The 25,301-nt window shown below is 28.7% G+C and overlaps 1 protein-coding gene across 1 annotated transcript; it reads right to left on the bottom strand.

Annotated features, from left to right (window-relative positions):
- Positions 1-3,881: 3,881 nt before the first annotated feature.
- Positions 3,882-9,446, bottom strand: LOC129910508 (elongation of very long chain fatty acids protein AAEL008004-like). Its single transcript, XM_055987911.1, has 5 exons — positions 9,280-9,446; positions 9,008-9,198; positions 8,794-8,937; positions 8,621-8,726; positions 3,882-4,274 (listed from the first exon to the last, which is right to left on the bottom strand). Exons 1-5 carry the CDS (start codon positions 9,338-9,340, stop codon positions 3,967-3,969), a joined length of 810 nt encoding a protein of 269 aa, XP_055843886.1. The 5' UTR covers positions 9,341-9,446; the 3' UTR covers positions 3,882-3,966.
- Positions 9,447-25,301: the final 15,855 nt, after the last annotated feature.

The following is a 25,301-nucleotide window of genomic DNA, read 5'->3' as shown; positions in this document are numbered from 1 at the left end:
AAGTACCTCGGAGAACATTTTCAATACTATTTCTAAATTTTAGAATAAAATCTGAATAAAAATCAGAAAGAATTACTAAAATCGGACTTTTAGTTTACTTTTTAGAGCTTTGTAAAGGGACAAGTTGTTGAAAGTATAAAAAACGAAGTGAAAATACCTTGAAATTAAAGTTGTGTAATTCTTTTTTGCTTGAGCTGACTCATAAACTTTTATTTTTCCGTAAAGATACCATAATTTGTCTATTGTAAATCGAATAAATTATCAATTTTAAAGATGTTAATTATTTTATATGATTATTTAAAGAAAAGAGAAAAAAATGGCTTGATTTTTTCATATTTTTGTATTATATAATTTTAGCTACACTTGCCTACAGTTAGAGTAGAGACTATTAAAAACATTTTCCTTATGAAATTACCTTTCGATAGAGGCTAAATTTGGGTGCCACCAGGTGCCACTGCGTGTTTTACTGGCAATTGAAAACTTTATTTGGTCGCAAAAATGATTTTCTTAAAAATTACTTAAAATAACAAAAAAAAATATTAAAAATCAATGGTAACACTTACAGTTATAAATGATACCTTTTTTAAAAGCCAGAACATTACGCTCAATTCTAGTTGTTAAATTAAGTTCTTAAAGTTAATTGTTTTTGAAATAATCAATTTCAATGTCAAAATTTTGAAAAAAAAAAAAAAAAAAAAAAAAAAAACACGTCCAATACTATTTTTGTCAACACTGGGGATTTGAATACAAAATTAAATGATAAAGAAAACTGCCTTAATTGATTCCTTACCAAACACTGAAAACCATATGTTTCTATGTCTTCTAGTTTTCGAGAAAATTGAAAAGTAGAAAATCTCCTTTTTGTCAGATTTTTATTTTTTTGGCTGCAAGCTAGAGATCCTTATCCAAAAAGACAAATGGAGAAAGTAAAATTAATTCGCAACACTTTTTGAAGTGAAAACTTCTTTAGTATCGTAGTGATTTGAAACACGATGAAACGAAAAAGTGACAGGAAAAATCAATTGATTATAACTTTTTTGTTTTTATAGATATAGAAAATTTGATTTAACTTTAATACGCATGCTAATAATTTTACCTTTTGTGTAATATATATCACACATAACGGTATGTGTTCTACAAGTTACACAATCTAAAATTGAAAACCTTGAAAAATACCTCAAAACACCTGTGGAGATCTGTTGCCGATGACACACATGATTTTTTTTATAAATCTACTTCTTAAAACTACATTTGATTTGCTGACCTTGCTTCAGAAAAATGAATTTTCGTTATACATAGGTATGTAGCTTATATGTTTTATAATAATGGCAGTTTTTAGCATTTCATACGAAGAATGTCACAGAATAGATGCCTTTACTAAGAAGAATCAGAGTCATTTAAGTGAGTAATGGCTCTCTTAACAGAATAAAGTCTTGAAAAATGTGTGATGCCAATATATTTTAAATTGTATAAAATGTGATAGAAGTGGTTTTTTGAGTATTTTTCAACTATAATTCGGGTTTTTCATTTTGCGTGGACGTGGACCTAGACAACAGTATAATGAGTTATTCGTTTCCATTTAATGTAATGTTCCAATAATACAAACAAATAAAAAAAAAGCTTGAGGTACAAGTAAATTGTTAATAGCAGTTTTTAGATTTTCTAAGAACAATATCTGGATCCTTTATTACTCTTAAAATATTTTTAAAAGGGCGTGGCAGTGGGTGCAAATGAATAATAATGATTTCTTACGACTTAAGCTGCCATTCCTGAAAATTTCATCCAAATCGATTCAGTGGTTCAGTTTTTATTGAGTTTTTTTCCGCACTCCCATACAAATTTCCCCAGTGTGCGGTGCCTAAACGTTCGAATTTCTGTATCTGGGTTGAAATCGTAAATTTTTTTTTTCTAAGCCAATTTTGAACTGATTTTTATAAAAAATACCTCGTTTTATTTGGAAATAAATATTATTTTAGAATATATTTTTTAAAACTTCATGTTGTTGTGAAAATATATACTTTAATTTGATGTCGAAGTTGGGTAAATGACGAAAAAAAATGGAATTTTTGAACTTTGACAGCTTATAAATTCTAGGTGGTTTAATCGAGTTACATGTTTTATACATTGTTCAAAAGGTATACATATTTATCCTATCAGAAACTGTAAAAAAATCGAAAATGGGTAAAAATTTGACGAAGCTAGATTTTTTTTTAATGGGTGAAGGTTTTTTGCCCCAAACTCTAGATTTTGGGGGTGTTAGGGACTTTTTAAATACCGTTTCGTAATCAGTGCGACTAGCTCTACAAAACGTCTATATTTTGAAACCTCATTTTTGTAACACCGTGTAATTATTCAATTTGATGTTATGTAATGTTAACTAAATAATACTCTTTTTTTTCTGGCTGACCGCAAAAGCTAATGCTATATTTTGTGTTTAATGTATCTCAATATTTTGTTTTAAATAAAATCAAACACTACTACTATGAGTCGTTATATTTGAAAGTGGTAGGTATAAGCCACATTTTGCAATTTTTTTTTTTTAAATTATCAATTTATTCAATTCAAAGCAACAATTAAACGGATTTTTTTTTTGTTTTTCAAATATGAAAGTGGAGTATCTATCACATTTTTTTGGCTGCAAAATTTCGTTAATTAAAGAGATTCCTTTTTATTGCAGCTAGTTTGAATGTCACATTAATGTTTTTTTTTTTTTTAATGGACTTATACCACTTTCAAATATAACGCCTCATATATTTTTTTTTTTAAACCAGTTTTTTAGTCCGACTTTCTTCAATTTATTAATTAATTAATTTTTACAACTAAAAATCAGATAAAATCTTTAAAAAAAATGTTTTTTACACAAAAAATTAATTTGAATATGAAATTACATTTATTTAATTTTTTATTTTTTTTTTGTTAAAATTTGCAGTTAACTATAATATATTTTATGATGTTAAAAAACTTGTGACGTTATGTAAATTAAAAAAATTAATGCGCTTATGAATTTCTGTGATTTAATTATAATGTATAAAAAAAAAAAAAACATTAATAACATCACAAAATATTTTGAATTTTAATCTAATTTCAGTTTAACACTCAATGTTATTGTCATTGTCATAGAATGTGTTGGTTACCCATGTTGTGAGTTTTTAATATCAATCTTTCATGAAAGTGTAACAAAAATTTAAGGTCCAAAATTTCAAATGTTTTTTTCTGAAACATTTTTTAGTCCTTAATTCTCTCTTACCAAAATTCGTGCTTATTATTATTTAATAATCTGAAATCAATTAAGTGATGCGGAGTGTTATACCCACCGCAAAACCGAAAAAAAGTTCCATCTAAATTCAGTGTTGGAAATAGTTTCCTGACAAATATCCTTGAATAACACAAAATTCGTAGAAAAATAAAATTTAAATTTAATTCAAATGTGTATGTGTACGTTTTTTTTTTATCCACATATTTTGCTTCCGCCAAATGGTTATGTCAACAGCTAAATAATAAAAATACGTATTTTAAATTCCAAACCTATTAAGGGAGCGTAGCATAATTAGGTCTGATATATTTTATCGCAAACAACTCTAGCCGCCATATGATTTTACTTTATACGGAAATTGCATTTTAATGAAAATTTACCTCTCTCATAATAATTATATGCATTGCATTGCTGTACTATACTCGCATACACATGCAACAAAACCCTTTTATCCTTAGAATTTAGTTTTCTGTTTTTATTTTAATTTTTTTTTTTAATTACACGTATGTTAAAGTTAAAAAAAAATGCAATCGAAAAATATATTAAAATTATATATAGAGCTATGCATTATACAATTAATTTATTATTAAACTAAATGTTGTAGAAAAAAAAAACTATCTCACTGAAAAAAAAAATAAAATGAACGGAACTATAAAAAAAATTAATTAAGTACAAAAAATGTTTAAAAAAAAAGTAAATCCTATAAATTTGTTTTATTGCATTTTCGTCCTCTTTCGCACATATGCCTTAAGATAGAAATCAAAAAATAACGCAAACATAAAAAGATTCTGTATGAGTCCCACAAACGACACCAGATTCGGATGACCGCAATCATTTTTCACAATCACAATTGCAAAATGAAATACTAGATAGCCAAATTGTGCCAGTTGCATTTGAGTGATGTATCGCTTCCACCAGATGCTCTTTGTGTATTCGGGATGAATTGAGGTGACCAAATAATATGAATACATTATGGTGTGGATAAATAAGTTGATGACCCCAAGCATTGTTGAATGGCTTCCTGTGAAATAAAAAATAAATACATAAAAATTTATATAATTTTTTTTTTTTTGTTTTTTTTTTATAAGATTGTTGTGTATAAACCCATATAAATCATTAAACCGGCGGCGGCGGGCGGCTCACCACTTTTTGTTTTTCATGGTTTTTATTTTAATAATTTAATGCATTTCTTGCAGGGCAACAGTAGTTTTTAATGGAATTCGTTAAGATGATAAAACTTTGTGAAAATGTACGGTACTGGATAAGACATAAGAGTAATCAACAGATTACTTTTGGCTAAAGCAAAATATAAATTCTTCAATTGAATTTTTTTTGTGGCAATCTTTTTGTTTGCTTAAATCATCCATTTCAAGAGGGTGTACAAAAACTTTATCGTAAAAAAATACTGTCAAAACGCAAATAACAAATTTATTTTTAAATTAAAGTTTTATACTTATTTTTTTTTTTAAATCTTATTTTCACAGCATTTAAAGTCTAGAGATTTACTATACTAATGGTGAAAAATTTATTAAATTCTTATATATTAACGAAGGTGTAACATATTTTGAACAACTAGACTTCGAGTTTTCAACGTTAAGCCATTTCAAAAATTCTTTAAAAAAATTGTTTTTATTATATCATTACTAGTAAATAGGAAGAAACTACTTTTGGAATTTTGCAATATTCTAAAATAATGATATTCTTATAGTAAAACCAATTAAAAATAAAATAAAAAAGAAACTCTTAAAATGAATTTGAATTTCTTAAATAAAGATGCAATTTTAGATAAGAATTTCCAAAATCGTTACAGCTGATTTTAAAAAACTAACTTTTTATAAATAATTTTTTGAAAAAAAAAATTAAAAAAAAAAAAATATTCAAAAAAATGATATCAATGATTTTGCATAGAAAAATTCGTTGAAATCAAATCGAGTTTGAGCGAAAATAAGATTAAAAATAAATAATAGTTCCATAGCAGGTACCGTTAATAAATTATTTTGCAAATAGTTTTTTTTTGATTTAAAGATAAAACTTTTTTAAAAACTCTTTTTTTTTTTAGCAAAACCGTTGGAGCGGTTTTCGAGAAAATTAAACTTTTCCATAAACGGTATATGACAGGTAGGAACCGTTATTTGTGGTCCCAAAAAATTAATTCTAAAAATACTTCTGGAGAGGAATAATTTATAGATTGTGTAAGAATCCTCCCAATCAAATTTACCGTTTTTATGCGAAAAGCCGTATTTCAATGTGCTAATTAAAACAAATTTAAATGAGATATCTCGTCACTGATCTCTCGTTCCTATAAAATTTCATTAGGTATGTACTTTTTTTTTATAAGTGAGTAATATTTAAGTGTACATATTATATACCTACGTTGTTTTTGATTACTTCAGCATTTAAGAATGCATTTGAATTTTTTTGAATTTAGTAAACATTTGAAAAAACAATTGATCCCACAAGAAAACAATACATATTTCATTTTTAAAAATGAATTATTCTTTTTTGTCGGCTACAGGTTTTTTTCAATGATTTTATAGCCCGCAAAACAGAAGAATTCATTTTTTTATAGATAAAAGGCCACACAAGAAGTTTTTCTTTTTTCTTAAAAAAAAATCAAATTATGTACAAAATTTGTATGAAAATAGGCTCACTTTCTATTACCGACCACCAAATTTGGACACTTTAATATTTTATTTTTATAGGTGATCACTTAGTATCACTAAACAACATCACAATTTAAGAATGAGGAAAAGTTAACTTAACTATTTTTTTTTTTTTTTTTTCATTATATTGAGATTCTCTCTGTATAGGGGAGAGTGGGGCTAAATGTAACAGGGGTAAGAATTAACAGCTAAAAAAAGCGATGTTCCTTTCAATATTAAGAAACGCGTAAAGGAGAAAAATGCTCAATTTTTGCATATCTACCGGCACATTTTCTTCAGATGAAGATTAGACGACAGGGTGAGAAGTTACACTAGTGGTGCCCAAAAAATGCATGTTTGTAACTTTTTTTTTTAATTTTATTTTTGGTCTACCTCTTTACCCGAAAAAGATAGAGTGCTAAGTGTTTTTTTGTTATATGCAACTGTGTTTTGGCTCAAATTGCGTATATATGTTATGTCTATATCAGTTTCACTTTTTTTTTAAATTGATTTTATGTGCCAAATTTCATGCTGGGGCTAGTTGTAACATTTTTCCGGGGCAAGTTGTACCATGTAAAAACCTACCTATACTGAAAAATTGTTTACTTAATATAATTAACAACCCTGAATATGAATGCTTGTAATTGAATTTGTATTTATTTTGAAATTGGAAACACATTTTTGAACCACCACTTGAATTCATAAAGCTTATAAAACAATTTATGAATTCGAATAACTTTTATTTAAGACTACTGTCAAATTTTCTCTGGAAATCTTGGATTTGCTCCACTTTTTACAAATTTGCACCAAAATTTCATGACTGAGGTTTGTTTTTATTGTTATTAATTAAAAATAAATAAATATAAACAAATAAAGGTATTTTTCTCTTATTTTTAGTTCTTGGTACAACCTACCCCGGTATGTGTTACACTTTGCCCCGTATGTGGGGTAAGTTGAAACAACACGATTTTTTTTTTGGAAGCTTTATTTTTCAACATTACCGTTATGTTTTGCTAAATTTTTATGATGGATCTTTTAGCTAAAACATGGGTCTTTAATTTAAAAAAGGTCAGGTTGACCCACTTTCAAATTTGTAGGAGAACCATCGATTTTAGAAAAAAGTGTTACATTTGGCCCCACTCTCCCCTAAGTAAGTGTTACTAGAATATAAGGTTAATTTAGGGAGATTATTTGGATTTTTTTTGCCGATTTTGAAAGCGAATTATTTGTTGATTTTTTAAGTTTGTAGAAATAAACAATTAGAATTTTTATTAAAAAAAAAAGGAAGTTATAGGTAATATAAGAAAAAGCGCCTGCGTGGCGACGCACATAGGAGTATTTCTATCAAAAACCTGAACAAAATTATTTTTTGAAGTAAAACTAATTATGTATATTTGCTAGAAACTATTATTTATGCAAGGAAATATTTTTTTTCAGCAAAACTTTAAAAACGCTTGTCATAAGAAAAACTAAAAAAATAGTATGAAATTTCATACACCCAAAATGTGAAAAAATAAAATATCTAAAATATTAGAGCTTCTAGAATGGAACCATTGTTATTTTTAGGCTTAGTGAATCCAAATGCATTAAATTCAATAAAAAAAATTTCTGGAAAATGTTAAAAACCAGTTAAAATAAAACTTAGGGCGTATGAGTGATTTTACTAAAAGTGAAAATTTCGCTCGCAAATTATTTTGTTAATCGCAAAAACTCGCACCCAATTTTTTGTTATTAAATTTAAGGAATAGTCAAAGTTATCATAAATCTATTTATCGAAGCAGAATAGGAGGGTATACTATAACAAAACACTTGGACTTAAAAAAAAAAGAAATACAAATATCTATATGTGGCAGACTCTTTTCCCACTGTCATTTACTCAAACAAAAAAAAAAATTTAATATTTACATAACTACTCCTTAATTATAATTCAATACCTGCAATTGTATTTTTCATATGAAAATTTAATGTTTAAAAGCACACTTGCTCACAATCAATCTCTTAACAATACTCACCAAATCACCAAAAATTACAAAAAAATTCCAAAAAATAAACAGCTGACTTTGAACTTGTTTTGACACACCAAACACTTTACCACAAAAAAAAGAAGTGCATCATATGATCCCATGTATATTTAGCATCCGCTTTGTAAAATCTTTAATTCAAAATTTTGATTTTTAGAAAATCGACTTTTGTCCAGCTTTTCGACCAGAATATTCCTATGTGCGACGTAACATACCCTAAGTGGAGAAACGAAGTTGCGTGAGGGGGACAGAGAACCCAAAGGGGGAGTTAAAGATCTTATTTTCACTTTTTCTAAAGAAAAGTAATAAAAAAAATTTAATTTTTGATTTCATGATATTTCTAACTAGAGGGCAGTTACGGCAATTGTGTTGGAAAACTTAAAATATTTGTGTTAAACGCCTCAAAAACATAAAGCTATGTTGTAGCCGAAATCAGAAAAAATGCGATGGATTTTTCAAAAATTATTTTATCAGATCTTATCAAGTTTGCCAAAACATACTTTTGGTTAGAATTGTAAACAATTATTTGTTATTAATGCTTTTGAAAATTTACCATTTAAAAATTCATGCAAAAATGTGCATTAAATATTTTTCCCATAATATATGCTGAATTTCTTACAATTTTGACTATTTGGTTTAAAATTATAGTTAAAAATAATTTAATATCACAAAATCTTACGAAATTAAAAAAAAAAAAAACTTACCTGCTAGGAATTTTGTGAATATGTAAACAGCAAACACCATACCGGCATGGTGATACACGTGTAAAAATGTAATTTGATTGTTTTTCTTTCGCAAAACGAAAAATACCTGCGGGAAATTTATTAATTTTGTTTTAATTTAACTTATTTGAAAAATTAAAAAAGAGGCAACTTACTGTATCTAAAAGGTCAAAATATTTTGTAATGTAATATCCATAAGTTGCCCAAAGTAAATTTTGCATCCACGGCTCATTATTAGTGGTATCTACTGTCTGACAAAAGAAACTAAATTCTTTTCGGAGATAAGAATTTCGAATTCCCTTAAAATATAAAACAAAATACCATATTAGCAAATTAGTATCAAAATTTATAAATTAACAAAGAACTCACTAAAATAAAAAGTCCTAAATTACTAACAACTTGTAAGAAATTATACACTCTTATGACATTTTTTAACTCGTAAGGTGGTCGATTTTCCATCCATTTTGGTCCCCATTTTAACACAAATAACAGATATAACACAATACTTGCATACATAGGAAATGGGGATCCCAGAAGGAAGAATCCTTCAACACGAGGATCTAAAAAAATAAAAATATTTTTAAAATATTTACAATTTTTGAATTTCTCTCAGAAATAAAAACAAAGAATTTATTAAAGACCTTTATGCTCATTAAACCAATACGAGATCCAATAATAAAAATATTTCAATATCAAAGGCATTTGAAAAAATTTAGATGAATTCACCGTCACCGCAGGAATACAAAAAAGTACAACACAACCGTATCAAGGCCGACGAACAAATAACTTTGTTGAACATTCGGAAAAAAGATTGTTTCCAAAGTCCCACAAACTCTTCTACAAGAAGTAGAAATTCAAGACTTTCGATATAATTAAAAGTCCAAAGAAATTAAAGAAAATAAAAAAGAATTCTTTTAAGAACAAAAAATAAATAAATAAAACAAAAACACCCAGCGGGTAGTGACCTATGTAAATTTTGGGATTGACTAATGAACATAAAAAAATACAACTCAAAGTCATTAGATAATCGTTTTCGTGCTGGTAGGCATAGGTAATTTCAAGGAAGTTTATTGCACTTTTCGTTCTGCAGCAGGGCCGTATTGAAACTTTTAGTAAGCAAAAAAAAAAATATCCAAAATATATAAATCAGATCGAAATCTGTTTATTGGAAACCGAGATAAATATATGGAATTTTGAAATAATGTTTCACACCTCTAGATTAATTTTTGACGTGATAAAATTTCAATTCAAAATTAAAAATAAACTATTAGAGATACAAAAATCTTCTATAGCTTATTTGAAAGATAATAACATTAAACATAATTGAAAGATTTTTAAAAATAATTTCACTTAATAGGGTAAATAGGGGTAAAACAAAATTGCCAAAAAGTGCCTTTTTTTTCTAAATGCGACGTTGTAGAAATTAAGTTTTTTTAAACGACAGATAAATTTATTGTAAGACTGACAATGTTATTTAAAATTTTTTAAAAAATTCCAAAATCAAGTTATAAATAGTTTTTTTTTTTAAACTAAAACATAAGATAGATTTTTGCAAAGTAGTGATTAGAGGTAGGGGAAATTTTTTTGACAATTTGAAAAATTCCATTAAAAAATAATGAAAAAAAATATTATTAGTCTATTACGGATTTTTTTTTAAGTCTCTGTGTTTCGAAATAGGAATTTTTGAAAAATACCTACTTTTTTAGGGGTATTTTTAGATGGGTTTATATTTTTAGCAATTTTTGTAGTGCTGAAAAAATCTCAAACTTATAGACCATATAGTTTATGGTCAAACGCATGCATGTGCAAAAAATTAGTATTCTTAAATTGTTTTTGACCGAATAACGGGAAAAAACAATTTGTTTTGCCCAAGTTTTTTGACCATTTTTATTCGTTTATTCGTTTTTTCTTTTTATTTTTTTTTCTTTAACAGATAAATAAATGAAATTTATACTGTAGATAGATAATAGGCGGGAATAAATTTGCGCAAAATTTCAATCAATTTTGTACTCACAATTTTGATATAACTGTAAAATAATGTTCTATTTTTAAACACGTTCTTACTTTTGATTTAGAGCGGATAAAAATGAAATTCATCTTAATTGACCATGCTGATAATATTACCTTTGTCAAATCTGTTGCCCATGACCAGCCACCAGTGTGGGAACTAGCTTATTCTCAGTTTGAAATTTCGACATGGTTGGCTTTAAAAATTCTAAATTATTTTGTAGGCATCGTAAAAATGTGATTGAAGTGTCATATAAAAGGTGAAATAATAAGCTTTCTTATGATATAAAATTTAATATAGGTTGTCGTAGAAAAAAATTAATTTAATGGTGTGAGAAGATAAAAAAGATTGATATTTTTGCTTTTTTGATGAAAACTGATTGGGCTCAAAAAATTCTAGCTCTTTTTGTAGATATAAATATTTATTATTGGTTGTTATATAAAAAAAAAAATGAATTTTTGGGTGATGGAAATGATTTTTTCACATTTTTCATAAGAAAGAAATGTTTTTAATAAATTATTTTAATTTTTTTTGCGTATTGTAAAAATTTAAAAAATATTTTATCTTTAGAAGAAATATTTAGCTTTATAATGCTGTACTTTTTTTTAACTTTTCTTATAACAAAATTGATATAATGAGAAAAGAAAAAAAAAGGTATTATTTTTAGCTTTTTCTTGTAAATTATGATAAGATTCAAAAAATTATTCTGTTTTACTTCAAAACATACAAGTACTTTAATATAAGATTTATTATCTTACACATTTTTTTACAAGAAAGTTGACAAATAAATAATTTTTAGATAATTTTTTTTAACAAAAGCACACACGTTATCACGTAAAATAATCGCCCGTAAACTGGCTTTACAGACAACAATTTTTGTTTTTGTAAGAATCCAAAACCTTCCCTTTATCAAATTAAAAAAAAAATTCTCAATTTTATCCAAAACTAATAATTGCATAAGAGAAGTCCAACACTATTCAATTAGCTATTTGGTTCCAAAAAAAAAAAACAGCTGGTAAAATTATTTGAGAAATCTAAATTAGTATTCAAAGTGAATTTCAATTGGAATTCTTTTATGTTAATGACCTCAATTACTGTAAATGTTAATTATGATGACTTGCAAAGGTATGATAATGCTTATAAAGCTGTCCTATATTGTATATTTAATGAAGATCGTAAATTAATGCACATCTGTTTAAGCAAATCACTTTCTTTGAAGACAAATTAAATATTTTTATTTTAAAACTCTGAAGAAATCAACAATATTGCGTTTTAGAGTTTTTAGAATTTGAGTAAGGTGGTTAGTTTTTGGGAATGGTCTTAGGGTTATTCAAAGCAAATAGTTTTTGAAACTTATTTTTGCTACAGGTATATGAAAAAGAACCATTTCATATTTATTTTTGACTTTTTCCGTTAAATAGCGTCTTTTTGGGGTCGAAGTATTCAAAATTCAAAATCCCATAAAATCAAAACTACACGCATCCAAAACTTATAAAATATACATTTTTGTACTCTGTTATTCAGTCCTCTTCGAATAGGATACAATTTTGGCATTAAAAATATATCATATTTTTTCATAAAAACAGCAATAATTCCGTTGAACAGCGTCTTTTTGGGGTCAAAATATATGATAGCTATGGAAAAAAATAACGCACCTCACTCATAAATTTTCTTTCTTTTTATTATTTTTAAATTTTTATTTCAACTGAATTTTTAAAAAAATATTAAAAATATTTCTAAACTAAAAATAATAAAAATAATACCCAATCATTTTCTACATACTAAGCCTTTTTTGGTTATAGATTCATATCATCATAAAAAGATAAAATAATTCCAACCAAACGATCGTTGTTGGTCGCTATCTTTTTTAATCCCTCAACAAAATACCAGTAAAAAAAAACTTCCTATTCTAATAATTCTAAAACCTAAAATTTAATCCCTTTCGCATGGTTATTTTCTACAAAAGCCCCAACACCGAGATATATAGTAACATCGTTCCACCATCGACACAATCAATGTGTCCAGTTCAATTGAAAGGAATAATAATTTTGTATACCGCAATGTGCTAAATCCCAAACAAAAATACATAGAAAAAGAGGATGGACCGACCGAAAATTATATATTTTCCACAGTATTCATGGACCCGAAATACAAATTTTCTTGAAATCAAGCGGAAGACAATTTATTTCCTATAACAACACCCACCTCCTCTTTTTTGGTATTGAAAATGTTTGCTAGGTTTGAGTACTACCTACACGTACACATATTTGAAAAATTCAAAAGAGAGAAACGATTTTCAACAAAAAAAGAAAAATAAGAAAAAAAAAAGGAAAATAATATTATGAAAAAGGGAAAACAATAGTCATGGACAAATTGTTGGATCGGCATTTTTCAATTCGAAAATCGAACTATTCCAACCGCATTGAACTAAATAAAACGAAAGGATTACGACAAAATACGAAACCTATAGCACTCCATTTCACACAAACACACACATGCATGTCCTCAACATTCCGGACAAGTATTAGCCATATAAAATACCCCATCGATATCTTCTATGGTGTGTCTATATGCGACCCCGGATATGCCACCCATCTGCCATTTTCGAAATGATGTAATTTTAGAAAATTCCACAAAAATGTGTAGCTTCCGTCTGAATGGTTATATTTGCATAAATTGCTCGGCCGGCCACTATATAGCTGCAATGGCACCAGTGGCAGATGTTCTTTATTCAATTCATGGGACGACGACCAACGACGACGTCCTTTACACAGAGTTTTATATGAGAGAGAATATAAGCGTGTGCAATTTTCCTATTTTCACTTATCCTATTTCAAATATTATGAATACTACCACATACATTTATAGTTTTATGCATTATACTATAATACTTCTATAATACTCCTATAACACTTCTATATGTGCGTTTTAACTTTAAAGGGATCTATATGGAATTCTTTTTTTTTTTATTTATTTATACTCGGACGTATTTTTTTTTTTTGTTTCTTATTCATTTATTTTGAGCCAGACATGATGCCTTCTGTTGTTCATGAGTGTAATCCATATTGTTGGAATGGAGCACACGAGATGTCAAGAGACACTATAAAGACACAATAAGGAAACTCTCATGAAAATAGATTATTTAAACGAATACTCGTATAGAGATAGAGAGGTACAATATGGACAAAAGAGGATATTCAAGCTTAAAGTCTCAGGATGTGTAAACAAGAAGGATTCAGAAGTTTAGTTTTTTGAATGAAGGTTTGATGCTTTAGATTGGAGTCAACAAACATTTATATATGTGTGTATTTTTGTTTCAAATGTAAGTATAATATTATTGTATATGGATATGATGATAACTTTTTTGTAACTGGCATATTTCTAAAGCGGAAACGGAAATGGAAAATCACAACACGTTCCATAGAGACATAATAATAACTGTGATGCAGGCTTCATTGAAAATTAAACACCTTCCAACGAAAAACCCAAATGCATGTTTTCCGGTGGGAAATTCAACAAAAAATAATTTTGACTGTGTGATGTTGTTGTGTTCGAGCTCTTGACTGGTACTGAAAATGTACACCAACGAACACAATACATCTCGAAAATTTTAAAAACTTGTACTTGCTAATATTAAGGTTAGAGAATAAACATAAAACAGAAACAAAAAATCACAAAATTTAGATTGAAACTGGTTAGATTATATTTTATTTCATAATGTATTTTATTGACATTTAGAAATAAAAAATGTTGAATTAACCTGCCAATATAATAAATTTTTAAACGTTCAAAAGCCAATCAGGAATTGAATATTTGAAAATATAAAATGAATAAATATAAATGGATAAATTATTGATTAAAATTTTTTCTTATCTATTATATATAATTAAAGTTTGGTTTTGTGTACGTTCGCTACCGGCCACACCGGCTGACTTATTTTCTTAATTTTTTTTTAAATCAAAGGGGCATAAGAGGAGAAGATTTAAGGCAAAACAAAATTTAGGGTTTTATAGGGTAAATAGGCGTAACACGACATTGAAAAAAGAGGCTATTTTCTAAACGATAAGTTGTAAAGAGATCAAGGGGCACGGTAGTGCCCAGCCAAGTTCTCTAGCAACTTTGGCACTACACCCTTATTTACAGGAAACAACTCAGGCCATTTTCGACCCCCCTCTAACTTCCACACCAAAGATGCTAGAAATTTCAAACTCGCTACATTTGTTGAGCTGGTCAAAACCAAACACCTCACAAAATTTCAGCCTCCTACGATGAGTAGTTTCTGAGATATAGGGCTTCAAAAATAGCAAAAAGCGTAACTGACTCACTGACTCACTGATTCACTGACTCACTGACTCACTGACTCACTGACAGATCATCAAAATTATGGAGAACTTCCCGATATCGTAGAATCTTGAAATTTTACACGGTGATAGGACTTGTGGTGTATACAAAGGAAAAAATCGAAAATTTGAGATTTTCAATTCAGGGGGCGTGGCATCCGCCCATTTCCGCTGTATTTTCATCAAATATTATAGAGCACTTCTGATTATCGTAGAATCGTGAAATTTGGTAGAATGATAGAGCTGGTAGTTTATACAAAAGAAAAAATTTAAAATTTGAGAATTTCAGCCAGGGGGCGTGGCAACCGCCCCCATTTTCACTGAATTTTCATCAAATATAGAGATTTTCAATTCTACAGCCATACCTTGCAAAAAGTAGTGAAATCACAACAAAAACATACTGTTAAAAAAAGAGCCAAGTTCTCCTATGTTGAAATTATGCTGGCACAAAAAGTACTGAGATGTAAAAGTGTACCAAGTTCTAAAGTTTGGGTTCAAATTCGTATCAATAAAATTTTGATTGTTTACTTGGCAATTTTTGAAATAACTTTAAAAATCGATAATTAAAAGAAAAATTGTCAAGAGAACAATCAAAATTTTATTGACACGAATTTGAACCCAGACTTTAGAACTTGGTACACTTTTACATCTCAGTACTTTTTGTGCCAGCATAATTTCAACATAGGAGAACTTGGCTCTTTTTTTAACAGTATGTTTTTGTTGTGATGACTTTTTCTTTAAATGATAGACAAATTTATTGTATAGTTAAAAAAGGTATTGATAAATTCAAAAAAATTTCAAAACCAAGTTGTGAAGGTTTTTTTGCAGTCATAGACCTTCGACAAAAGACTAATTAGAGGTACGCAAAATTTTGCACAGAAATTTAAGTTACACTATTAGAAAGATAGAAAAAAAAATTAGGAGACTAATACGGATTTTTTTCATAGGCCCTGTATTTTGAAATATAAATTTTTGAAAAACAACTAATTTTTAGGGACATTTTTGAGTAGTCTTTTATTTTTTTGGAATGTTTAAAAGTCTGCAAAAAATAATGCGCATGCATGTACAAACTTTTGAATTTTTAAAATGATTTTTGACCGAATAACGGGAAAAACAAGTTTTTTGGCCATTTTTAACCGTTTTTTATTTTTATCTTTTTTTCTTCATCAGATAAATTAATGAAATTTACAGTGTAGATAGATAATAAGCAAGATTATATTTGTACAAAGTTTCAATTAATTTTATAATGACAAATTTGAAATAACGGTAAAATAAAACTCTATTTTTCAACACGTTACATCTTTTGGTCTGGAGCTTAAAAAAATTTGATTACTCTTTATTGAGCATCCTGATAATATTACCTTTCATTTGAAATAGCGAAACGAAGTCCGCCGGGTCAGATAGTAATCATATAAAATTCAAAAAAAAAAAAAAAAAATGATTCGTTATTAGAAATGAATTTTTACATACTGCCACTGCCAGTATGTTTTTGCAGACGCTAGTTATTTAATGGTATATCGTATCGAGCAGAGATCGTTGGTTGAGATCGAGTTCCTGCCTGTGGACTGTGTGCGGCACCTTGAGTTAGTAGGTAAAAGTAAGTATTTTTTTTCTGAAGTATTGATAAAAACACATTATTGAAGTCTAAAAAAAAAAATTTAGAAGAATCAAACAAAAAAAAAAAAATCTAAAGCTACTAAAAAAGCTTTTCTAAATATAATCAAAATTTTCACACGTCTAAAGAAGTCCTACGATTTTGATTTTTTTTGGTACCTGTGTGTAATTTCTGACTCTTTTCTTAATTACTGAACTGGTTTCCACGAAAATGGGTCTGAGTAGTTCCTTCACTTTTAGATTTTTTTTAAAATATTTAAATTTTTATTTTTCTTTAAACATTTTTTAAGTTTATATTTTTTTTTGAAATTTTATTTTATGTGTCGAATAATAATTTCTTAAGAAAAACATACCTATCAATAATTTTTTTTTTTTTGTAAATTTTTTGAAAACTTTTAATAGAAGAAAAAAATATTTTTTTCCTAAAATTTTTAACCAACAAAATCTTTTTGTAGGGGAAAGTTTATCTGGCAAAATCGACATATACGAAATTTTAGCAACTTCAAGTCATTATTTGAAATTTGACAGGTCAAATTGTCTCAAACCACCTCAAAAAGTACACTCGTTAAAATTGTGTGAAATTTTGTTTTGCAAAAAAAAAGTATAAAAAACATTTTATCTTGGAAAAAGAAGTTAATGTATGTATGCATGAAGTATTTCTTATTAATTTATTGAAATAAGTTGGCTTAAAACGATTTTAAATTCTTCGGTATAAAGTTTAAATTCAAAAAACCCAAAATGGGCAAAATGGCCTACTTAGTACTCGGGTAAAATGGCATACCTACTTTCACATGCCATTTTATACTTACTTTCACATTTTCATCTTTATATACTGAAAATGGTTTCTAAATATAAAAGATCTACAGAGAGGAAGTCCTGGACTGAGGAAATACCTTGATTCCGCCCAAAATCTGGAAAAAAGCATCCAAAACATTCCAAGTTTCAAAAACTGCAGTAAGGAGACGAGCAACCAACATGAACAGGGTTTTAAATGACTCGTAGAAAGATCTGATGGAATTAAGTACAACTTGTTCCAAGAAAATGGAAATGGAGCCCTTTGACTCTATTAAAATCACGTATTTTTGGACAGTGTGTCATTTTACCCGGGTAAATTTGATCAGTAAAATTTGTAGACGTCTTGAAAATTAAAAAATTTTAATACTTTTTGGAGTTTTTTTAACTCGCAAAGTAAAAATATATGAGAATAATACATATATTAAACTTTGAAAAGTACATATATAGCATTTAAGTTTGAATGTTACTTTTTTTCGAGATATGGGACATTTTCCTTAGGGGGGCCATTTTAGGCCACCTTCCGCTAATACAAGACATTAGATCACATACAAAGTTTGGAGACCAATATATTGTTAAAAGATATAAACGAATATAAACGAATTTTACCATAAGAGCAAGTAAAGTACGCGTTAATTCGATTTTAGCAAGAAAATGAAATTTTAGAAATTTAAACTCAAAATCGGGTAGAGCCAGTTTTTAAAAATATTTTTTTATAGGGAAATACATTATTTTTTAATGTTAAAAATAAATTGATATGCTATTTTTAAGAAAACACTCATCAACACTTAAAACAGAATTTGACTAAACCGTTTTTCAAAAATATATTAAAAAAAAAAAAATTAATGCAAAAATGAGTTTTTAATTTATTATTTTTAATTTTACGCTAACTAAAACGCTTTAAAAAAAAAAATAAAATGCACGACTGGGGCCGCACGTACTTGCTCTTATGATAAAAGTTGATCTTATCTTAAAGCTTTTTATCAAAGAATGAGGCAAAATTTTAATTAGATTTAATTAAACCATTTCCTATAAGGTAAAAAAATAACATAAAATATGTTTTTAAAATTGATAAAACACCGTTTTTAAAGGTTTTGATCACAAAACGAAGTACGCCATCTGATTTCTTAAATGAAAAGGAATTTTGAGAAAATTTTTTTTGAAAATCGTTAGAGCCGTTTAATTTTAATTTTAATTTTAATTTTAATTTTTTATATACAGGGTGTCCCAAAAGTAATGGATCAAACGAAGTATGTTAATAGGGGATCTTAAGGGCTCTCAGAATTTGGTAACTTGTTCATCCCAAATCCTTACGGTTTTCGATTTAATGCATTTCTTGTGAAATTTCGAAAAATCTCGACTTTGCAACAGTATTTTGCTTCCTGCTGCCATTATTGATTTTTGTTTTTTACAATTCTTTTACTAAAACATTGACAAATAATTAGGAACAATTAATTAATCAAAATATTTTTTATTCCATAAGGCATTTCGATGCAAATTAACTAACAGTTTCAAGTTTTTTAAAAAATCAATTTTTTACTTTTTTTTGAGAGCAACACCGCAAAACAAATTTCTATGGTGTGAGAATGGTTTATTATTTTAAAAAGTTGCCCTGTTATTGTAGTTTTCAAAAATGTATAAAAGTTTCCAAAGTTGCAGTTAGATCGCAAAATATTACAATTTGAATTCAACAAAACAGGGGTTTTCAGAGCAAAAAACAACCAAAACAAACACATTTTCTCGAACTGTTATTTGTTTATTTTTCTTTGAACAAAAGCCTCTATTTTCGTTTGTATTTTTGCTTTGAAAAACCCTGTTTTGTTGAATTCAAATTGTAATATTTTGCGATCTAACTGCAACTTTGGAAACTTTTATACATTTTTGAAAACTACAATAACAGAGCAACTTTTTAAAATAATAAACCATTCTCACACCATAGACATTTTTTTTGCGGTGTTGCTCTCAAATAAAAGTAAAAAATTGATTTTTTATAAAACTTGAAACTGTTAGTTAATTTGCATTGAAATGGCTTATGGAATAAAAAATATTTTGATTAATTAATTGTTCCTAATTATTTGTCAATGTTTTAGTAAAAGAATTGTAAAAAACAAAAATCAATAATGGCAGCAGGAAGCAAAATACTGTTGCAAAGTCGAGATTTTTCGAAATTTCACAAGAATTGCATTAAATCGAAAACCGTAAGGATTTGGGATGAACAAGTTACCAAATTCTGAGAGCCCTTAAGATCCCCTATTAGCATACTTCGTTTGATCCATTACTTTTGGGACACCCTGTATAAAATTTTTTTAACATTTATAAAAAAAAAGTTGGTATGCTATTTTGAAGAAATAATTTATTTACACTTAAAAACAAAATATCGAAACATTTCAAACACCCGATCCGTTTTAAAAAAATTGATTTTTCAAAAAAAATTTTTTAAATATTTTTTAAAAATCCAAAAATGTGTTTTTTTGAAAATTTTGTAACACGGGTTAGTCTTGTAAGAGATATTTTGAAACAAAAAAAAAACCGTTCTATGGCAGGTACCGTTAGTAACCTTCCAAAAAATATTTTTTTTTATCAAAAGTTGAGTGTTGTTTGTAAAATTATACACAAATTTTTTATCAAAATCGTTAGAGCCGTTTTCGAGTTATTTATTATAACTTGAAAAATATGTATGGGAGGTACACTTTCTAAGTGAGATATAAAAAAACAAAAATCAACTTTCAGAATTCTATAAAAATCATCTGTACCAAATTTGAAGAAAATCCGTCCACGCATTTAGGCGGTGGAAATGTGTACAGATGGACGCACAGACGCACGGACGGAACTGCGAGACCCACTTTTTCGGAATTCTCCATCATCGTAATGTTGGTTTTGATTAAAACCTCAATTTTTTTTTTCGACACAAAACCAATACTTGCCCTATAGAGCAAGTAAAAAATTGTTTCTTTTGTATACTAGACTAGCATCAACTTTTTGCTATCGTACCCACATTCGACACATCTTCTATGCTTACTTAAGTGTTCCAATAAAAAAATAAATACACCATAAGAAAGTTTAAGTCTATGTAAGCGTGTGCTAAATTGAAAGCAATACAAGATGGTAATAAAGTACAATTCTAACCGCACAACATAATTTTCCCAGATCAAGGAGCACAGATATCCTTAACGGAAAAATTTATCACCACCGCCCTGCCTTCTCGTTTTGCGGTACAACAGATTATTTCGTAATCAAGTTCAAGCCCATTAATATTAATTCCATTCAATTAACATGACCACACATCTTGTTTTTTTTTTTTTTTTTTATTTTTGGTCTCCGAGAGTCGCCTTATCCTTGGGCTTTTGTCGGTTTTGGTACATATAAGCAATTATTTTTCAAAAACCTTCTTTTTTGGATATAGCGACCAAAAAAAAAAAGCAAACTCTCATGTTCACATATGTCCTTGTCCATCGTTTATGTGTAAGTATATGTGTGAGCCAGGACAAAACCTATAATTCTTAATTTTTTTTTTATTCATTCTTACACCAGTAAGAACACAAGCAGACAAAATTTCTGACACAAAATGTTGAAAAAAAAAATATTTACTCGCTTTGTAATGGACCGAAGAAGAGAAAAAGAATTAAGGACGAATTCACTTGAACTCTGTTTCTTTTCTATATAAGATTCCCCCAGAACATTTACAAGAGCTCCCAAGGATTTATGGAACTCACTAGCGTATAAGCTCTCTGCACAAAAACCTACTCCAAAGTGCCTTCGCATAACATCATGCCGCTGCTGCCTAAGCAATGCGAGAGAACCGAACGTCCTGTCAGTGGCAGAACACAAAACCAAAAGAAGCGAGAGGAAACAGGAAACAGGATACCTTCCCCCCATTCTCCTCTATGTGTGTATGTGTACAAGTGAAATGAAGGCAATTACATTTTAATGAAATTTTTGTTCCTGGGTCCCTAATTTAACACGTTGACACTTGTTTTAATTTGCCAGCCAGTCCATGGGCAAGAAGTCAGCAGCCAGTCAACTCAGAGCCAACTCCCGGCCGCTGCCGCACCGATTTGGTTTGAAACATTAAGTGGGTGGTAGTAGGTAGAGTTGGATCATGTCCTTATATAGCCTAGCCTGGGCCCATTGTGACAAGTTTCTCACATTCCTCGAAGAAAACAATTAAATGTGAGAAGAAAATAAAAAAAAAAAGAAAAACTACAAAACGGATGTTAAAATTTAATGGTGTGCCACCTTACAAGGACACGTTCTTGGATTAAGAAGAGTGTTTGTGGTTGGCTCATGCAGAGTTTGCATGCATATATCTACTCTTTATTCACAGTGCACAGGAAATTTAATGTGTGTCTGTGTGTGATGAAATTGTGTAAGACTGTTCTGAATGCACCTGCACCTTCTGGATACTTTTGGATGCTGGCTGCCTCTCGTCTGGATGTCGTCACTATACTGCGTTCATTCTAAATTAGGCGGAATGAACATTTGTCAGACGTCAGCAGAGCTCTCGGGTGTGATGTGTAGATATAAGATTCGTTACGAATTGCGTGAGTGTTGAGGATTAAAACTTAAGTTTTATGACGAGCATTGTGCTGATGTGTGTGATGATTGGGCGAAGGCGTAGCTTCTGGATGTGATTTTCATCATGGAAAGGATGACGAATGGAATTACATCCTTCAAGGGATATCCAACATTTTATTGTTTCGGAAATTCATACATTTAGCTAATTTTAAACTTGTTTAAATAACTTGCTTCAATGTTAAAAAGAAAATATAAAAATTTTGGTGAGGTTAGTAAGGGGTAGAGTAGAACACTATTTCATATATGTTTTCAAAGTTATAGTTATTCTGGTATACTGTTATGAGGAATTTATGATGTAAAATTTAGAAAACCATGCTTTAAAGATTTTAACAAAATCGATTGAGCTCTATACGTGATAAGTATATAGGTTAGGAAATAAGGTTTTGTTGAAGATTTAAAGCGTGTGATGCTAGCTAGGTACCTCGAGAACAAAAGAGTCATTCTCCACTTCTGAGTGAATTTTTATTTAGAATTTGTCTAACTCATTTACCATTGGTGTTTGAATTGAAGACTTGTCAGCGAGGTACTCTACGTCTACCTGCCAAAGTGATCATAGACGATATATCATTTTAACTTGCTATATGGGTATGGGTACTATAGGGCAAGTCTAGAATTCATAAGAACAAAAAAAGCGTGTATGTACTACACATGTACACGCGATTGAAGTTATACTTCTGTCTCTCAAAAATTCACCTAGAAGGTTCAGACCATAATTGATTAACTGATTTACAAATAATCCCTTTAGGGGGGTTCACATTGATCAACTTACTTGACAGACCAGCCGCCATTTGGTCTGATCTGATGCTGTTTTGAAAAAATTTGATTTTTTGGTTGTCGGACGGACATGTTAGTTAATTAAACGACATGTCTGTCCGGCAGACAGTGATAATCCATTCTCTTGAATTTGAGAGCAGTGTAGGCGAAAGATGCATTAAAAAATAAGATGAAAAATGGGTTTTGATGAAAATTGTCTGAGTGTGAACGAAAAATATAATTCGGCCATTTCGTATTGCATTTCAAGACAGACTTTGCATTTTTGAGGTTATACTTCTTATGGGAGGGTGGGTATGAAAATTTACTTTTTGACAAGAATGTCAAAGGGATTATGACGCGATCACCCTGGGGAGCAGGGCTGTCGTTTCAACTTTAGAGTAGGTAGTACTTTAGTATTTTAAAATGCAGTACGCCGCAGTGCGGCAAACATAAAACACACAACACGTTGTTACATGTTTCATATGGCAAGTTGCATGTGGCAAGTTGCATGTGGTAATTGCCAAGTGGCAAGTTGCTAGGGTTGCAAAAAGCTCACATTTCAGCTCAGCTGTGAGCTATGAGCGCTCCCAACTTCCAACGCCCATCTCTCGGAATGTTGAAGAAAATGAAAAAAAAAATTTTGATGCCAAAAGGTAGCGGGGACTCTAACCTACATTTGGGTACAACTGCCATCCCTGTAAGTCCACGCGTTCTCAAACCTGGAGAACTTAAAAGTAAAAAAAAAAATATAGGCAGGATTCTGAACAAATAGGCATGATGTGGTGGTTTAACATGGAAGGCGATTTTTTAAAAATCTGATAATGTGCAAAGCGTAGGCCCATGACACAAGCTATCATTTGGCATCACTCCCAAAAATTACTCTCAAGCAGTTAAGCTTCCAGGATCGTTCAAATATTCGGGGATTTTTCGAAAAAAAAAATTTACCCCAACTTTCAAACGCGATTTTCTCGGAATTTTGAAAAAAAGTCGAAAAACCGGATTATACCGGAATTTTATTTTATGATAAAAAAAGAAATATTTTACCTACTAAAAAACTAAAAATATATTTATAACCTATTAAAAAAACCAAGAGGAAAGATCACGAAAAATTATCTGTTTTATTTATAAAAATATCCATGTGTTAAAATAATTCCATTAATAACTAGAACCAAACATCTTAACACTGAAAATAATAAATTTCGTAAAATTACGAAAATCGTTTCATACACTACATTTTCGTTGGCCCAACGAAACTTTCGTTGGCTCAACGAAAATATGTAATTTTTCGTAATATGAAAACCTTCATCAATTAATGAAAACGTTTCATACACTTTTTCTCCCTTTTTAGTGCCAAAAAATCCAATTCAATGAAAAGATTCATCAATTAACGAAAAATTTCATACTCATTTTAAAGAACAAAAATAAGAATTTTTTCCTTACTTTATCAAAGTTTTAATTAAGTAACGAAAAAATTCATTAACTTATGAAATTCAACATTAACTAACGAAAATCTTCATAAGCTTATGAAAATTCTTCATATACTAATGAAATATTACATTGGCTTATGAAAAAATACATCAGTTAACGAAAAAAAATCGTTGCCTTACAAAAAAAAAACGTAGACTTGGGTGCATTTCTGTTTTATGGATTAAAAATTGAATCTTGCTGGATATAGTTCACATTAGGTTTTTGTTTAAAAATCTATGTAAGTTGAGCTGAATATAAAAAATATTTGCGTATTAACAAGGTGTCTCACGGATAAGTCAACTGATGAGTCCAAGTGAGCCCCACCGGCTCGAAACGCCAATTTTTTGTTTTGGACTGTTTTAAATTAATAATAATTTAACAAGTCCAATAAATATATATTATAATCTACTAAAAAAAAAAAATTAATACAACGAAAAGTTTCGTTACCTAACGAGTATTTTTTCGTAATTTAATTAAACTTTTCAAAAAATTTACGAAAAAATTCGTTAGCTAACGAAAGTTCTTTCATAAATTAATCAAAAAATACATTGACTAACGAAAAATATCACCGTGGTTAATTAAATTTTACATTAATCGATGAAAAAATTTCGTAAACTGATGTAAAAATTCATTAATTCTCGATCAAAAATTTTTATGAAAAATTTCATTAAAATACGAAAGTTTTCGTTAATTGATGAAGTTCTTCATTAACGTATGAAAGCCATTTCGTTGAGCCAATTAAATTTTTCATCGGCTGAAAATTAATTAAATTTTCGTTGGCTCAACGAATTTTTTCGTTGTATTTACGTAAGGATTTGGTTCAGTGAAGCTATGGTGTTTTATAAAAGTTTAAAATATCTTCATATTTCATTATACTTTCCAAATAAAAATCAATGTATCATCTCAGCAGGGACACCTTTGCGCTTCTAAAGAGGCGTTTTTCCTCTTTTTTTCACCCAATCCACTTTTTAAAAATTGTTAAAAAATCCCTCTTTATATCATATTTTTGTTCCTCTTTTCCCTCTTTTTTTTAAATTACGTAAAATTGACATTTTTTGAAAATGTGAAAAAATATAAGTTTCTGTTGTTTAGCGCTGATTTGATTTTAATATTT

Source organism: Episyrphus balteatus, chromosome 2 (assembly GCF_945859705.1).
Source record: "Episyrphus balteatus chromosome 2, idEpiBalt1.1, whole genome shotgun sequence".
NCBI lineage: Eukaryota > Metazoa > Arthropoda > Insecta > Diptera > Syrphidae > Episyrphus > Episyrphus balteatus.
This window is presented reverse-complemented; position numbering and strand designations above follow the sequence as displayed.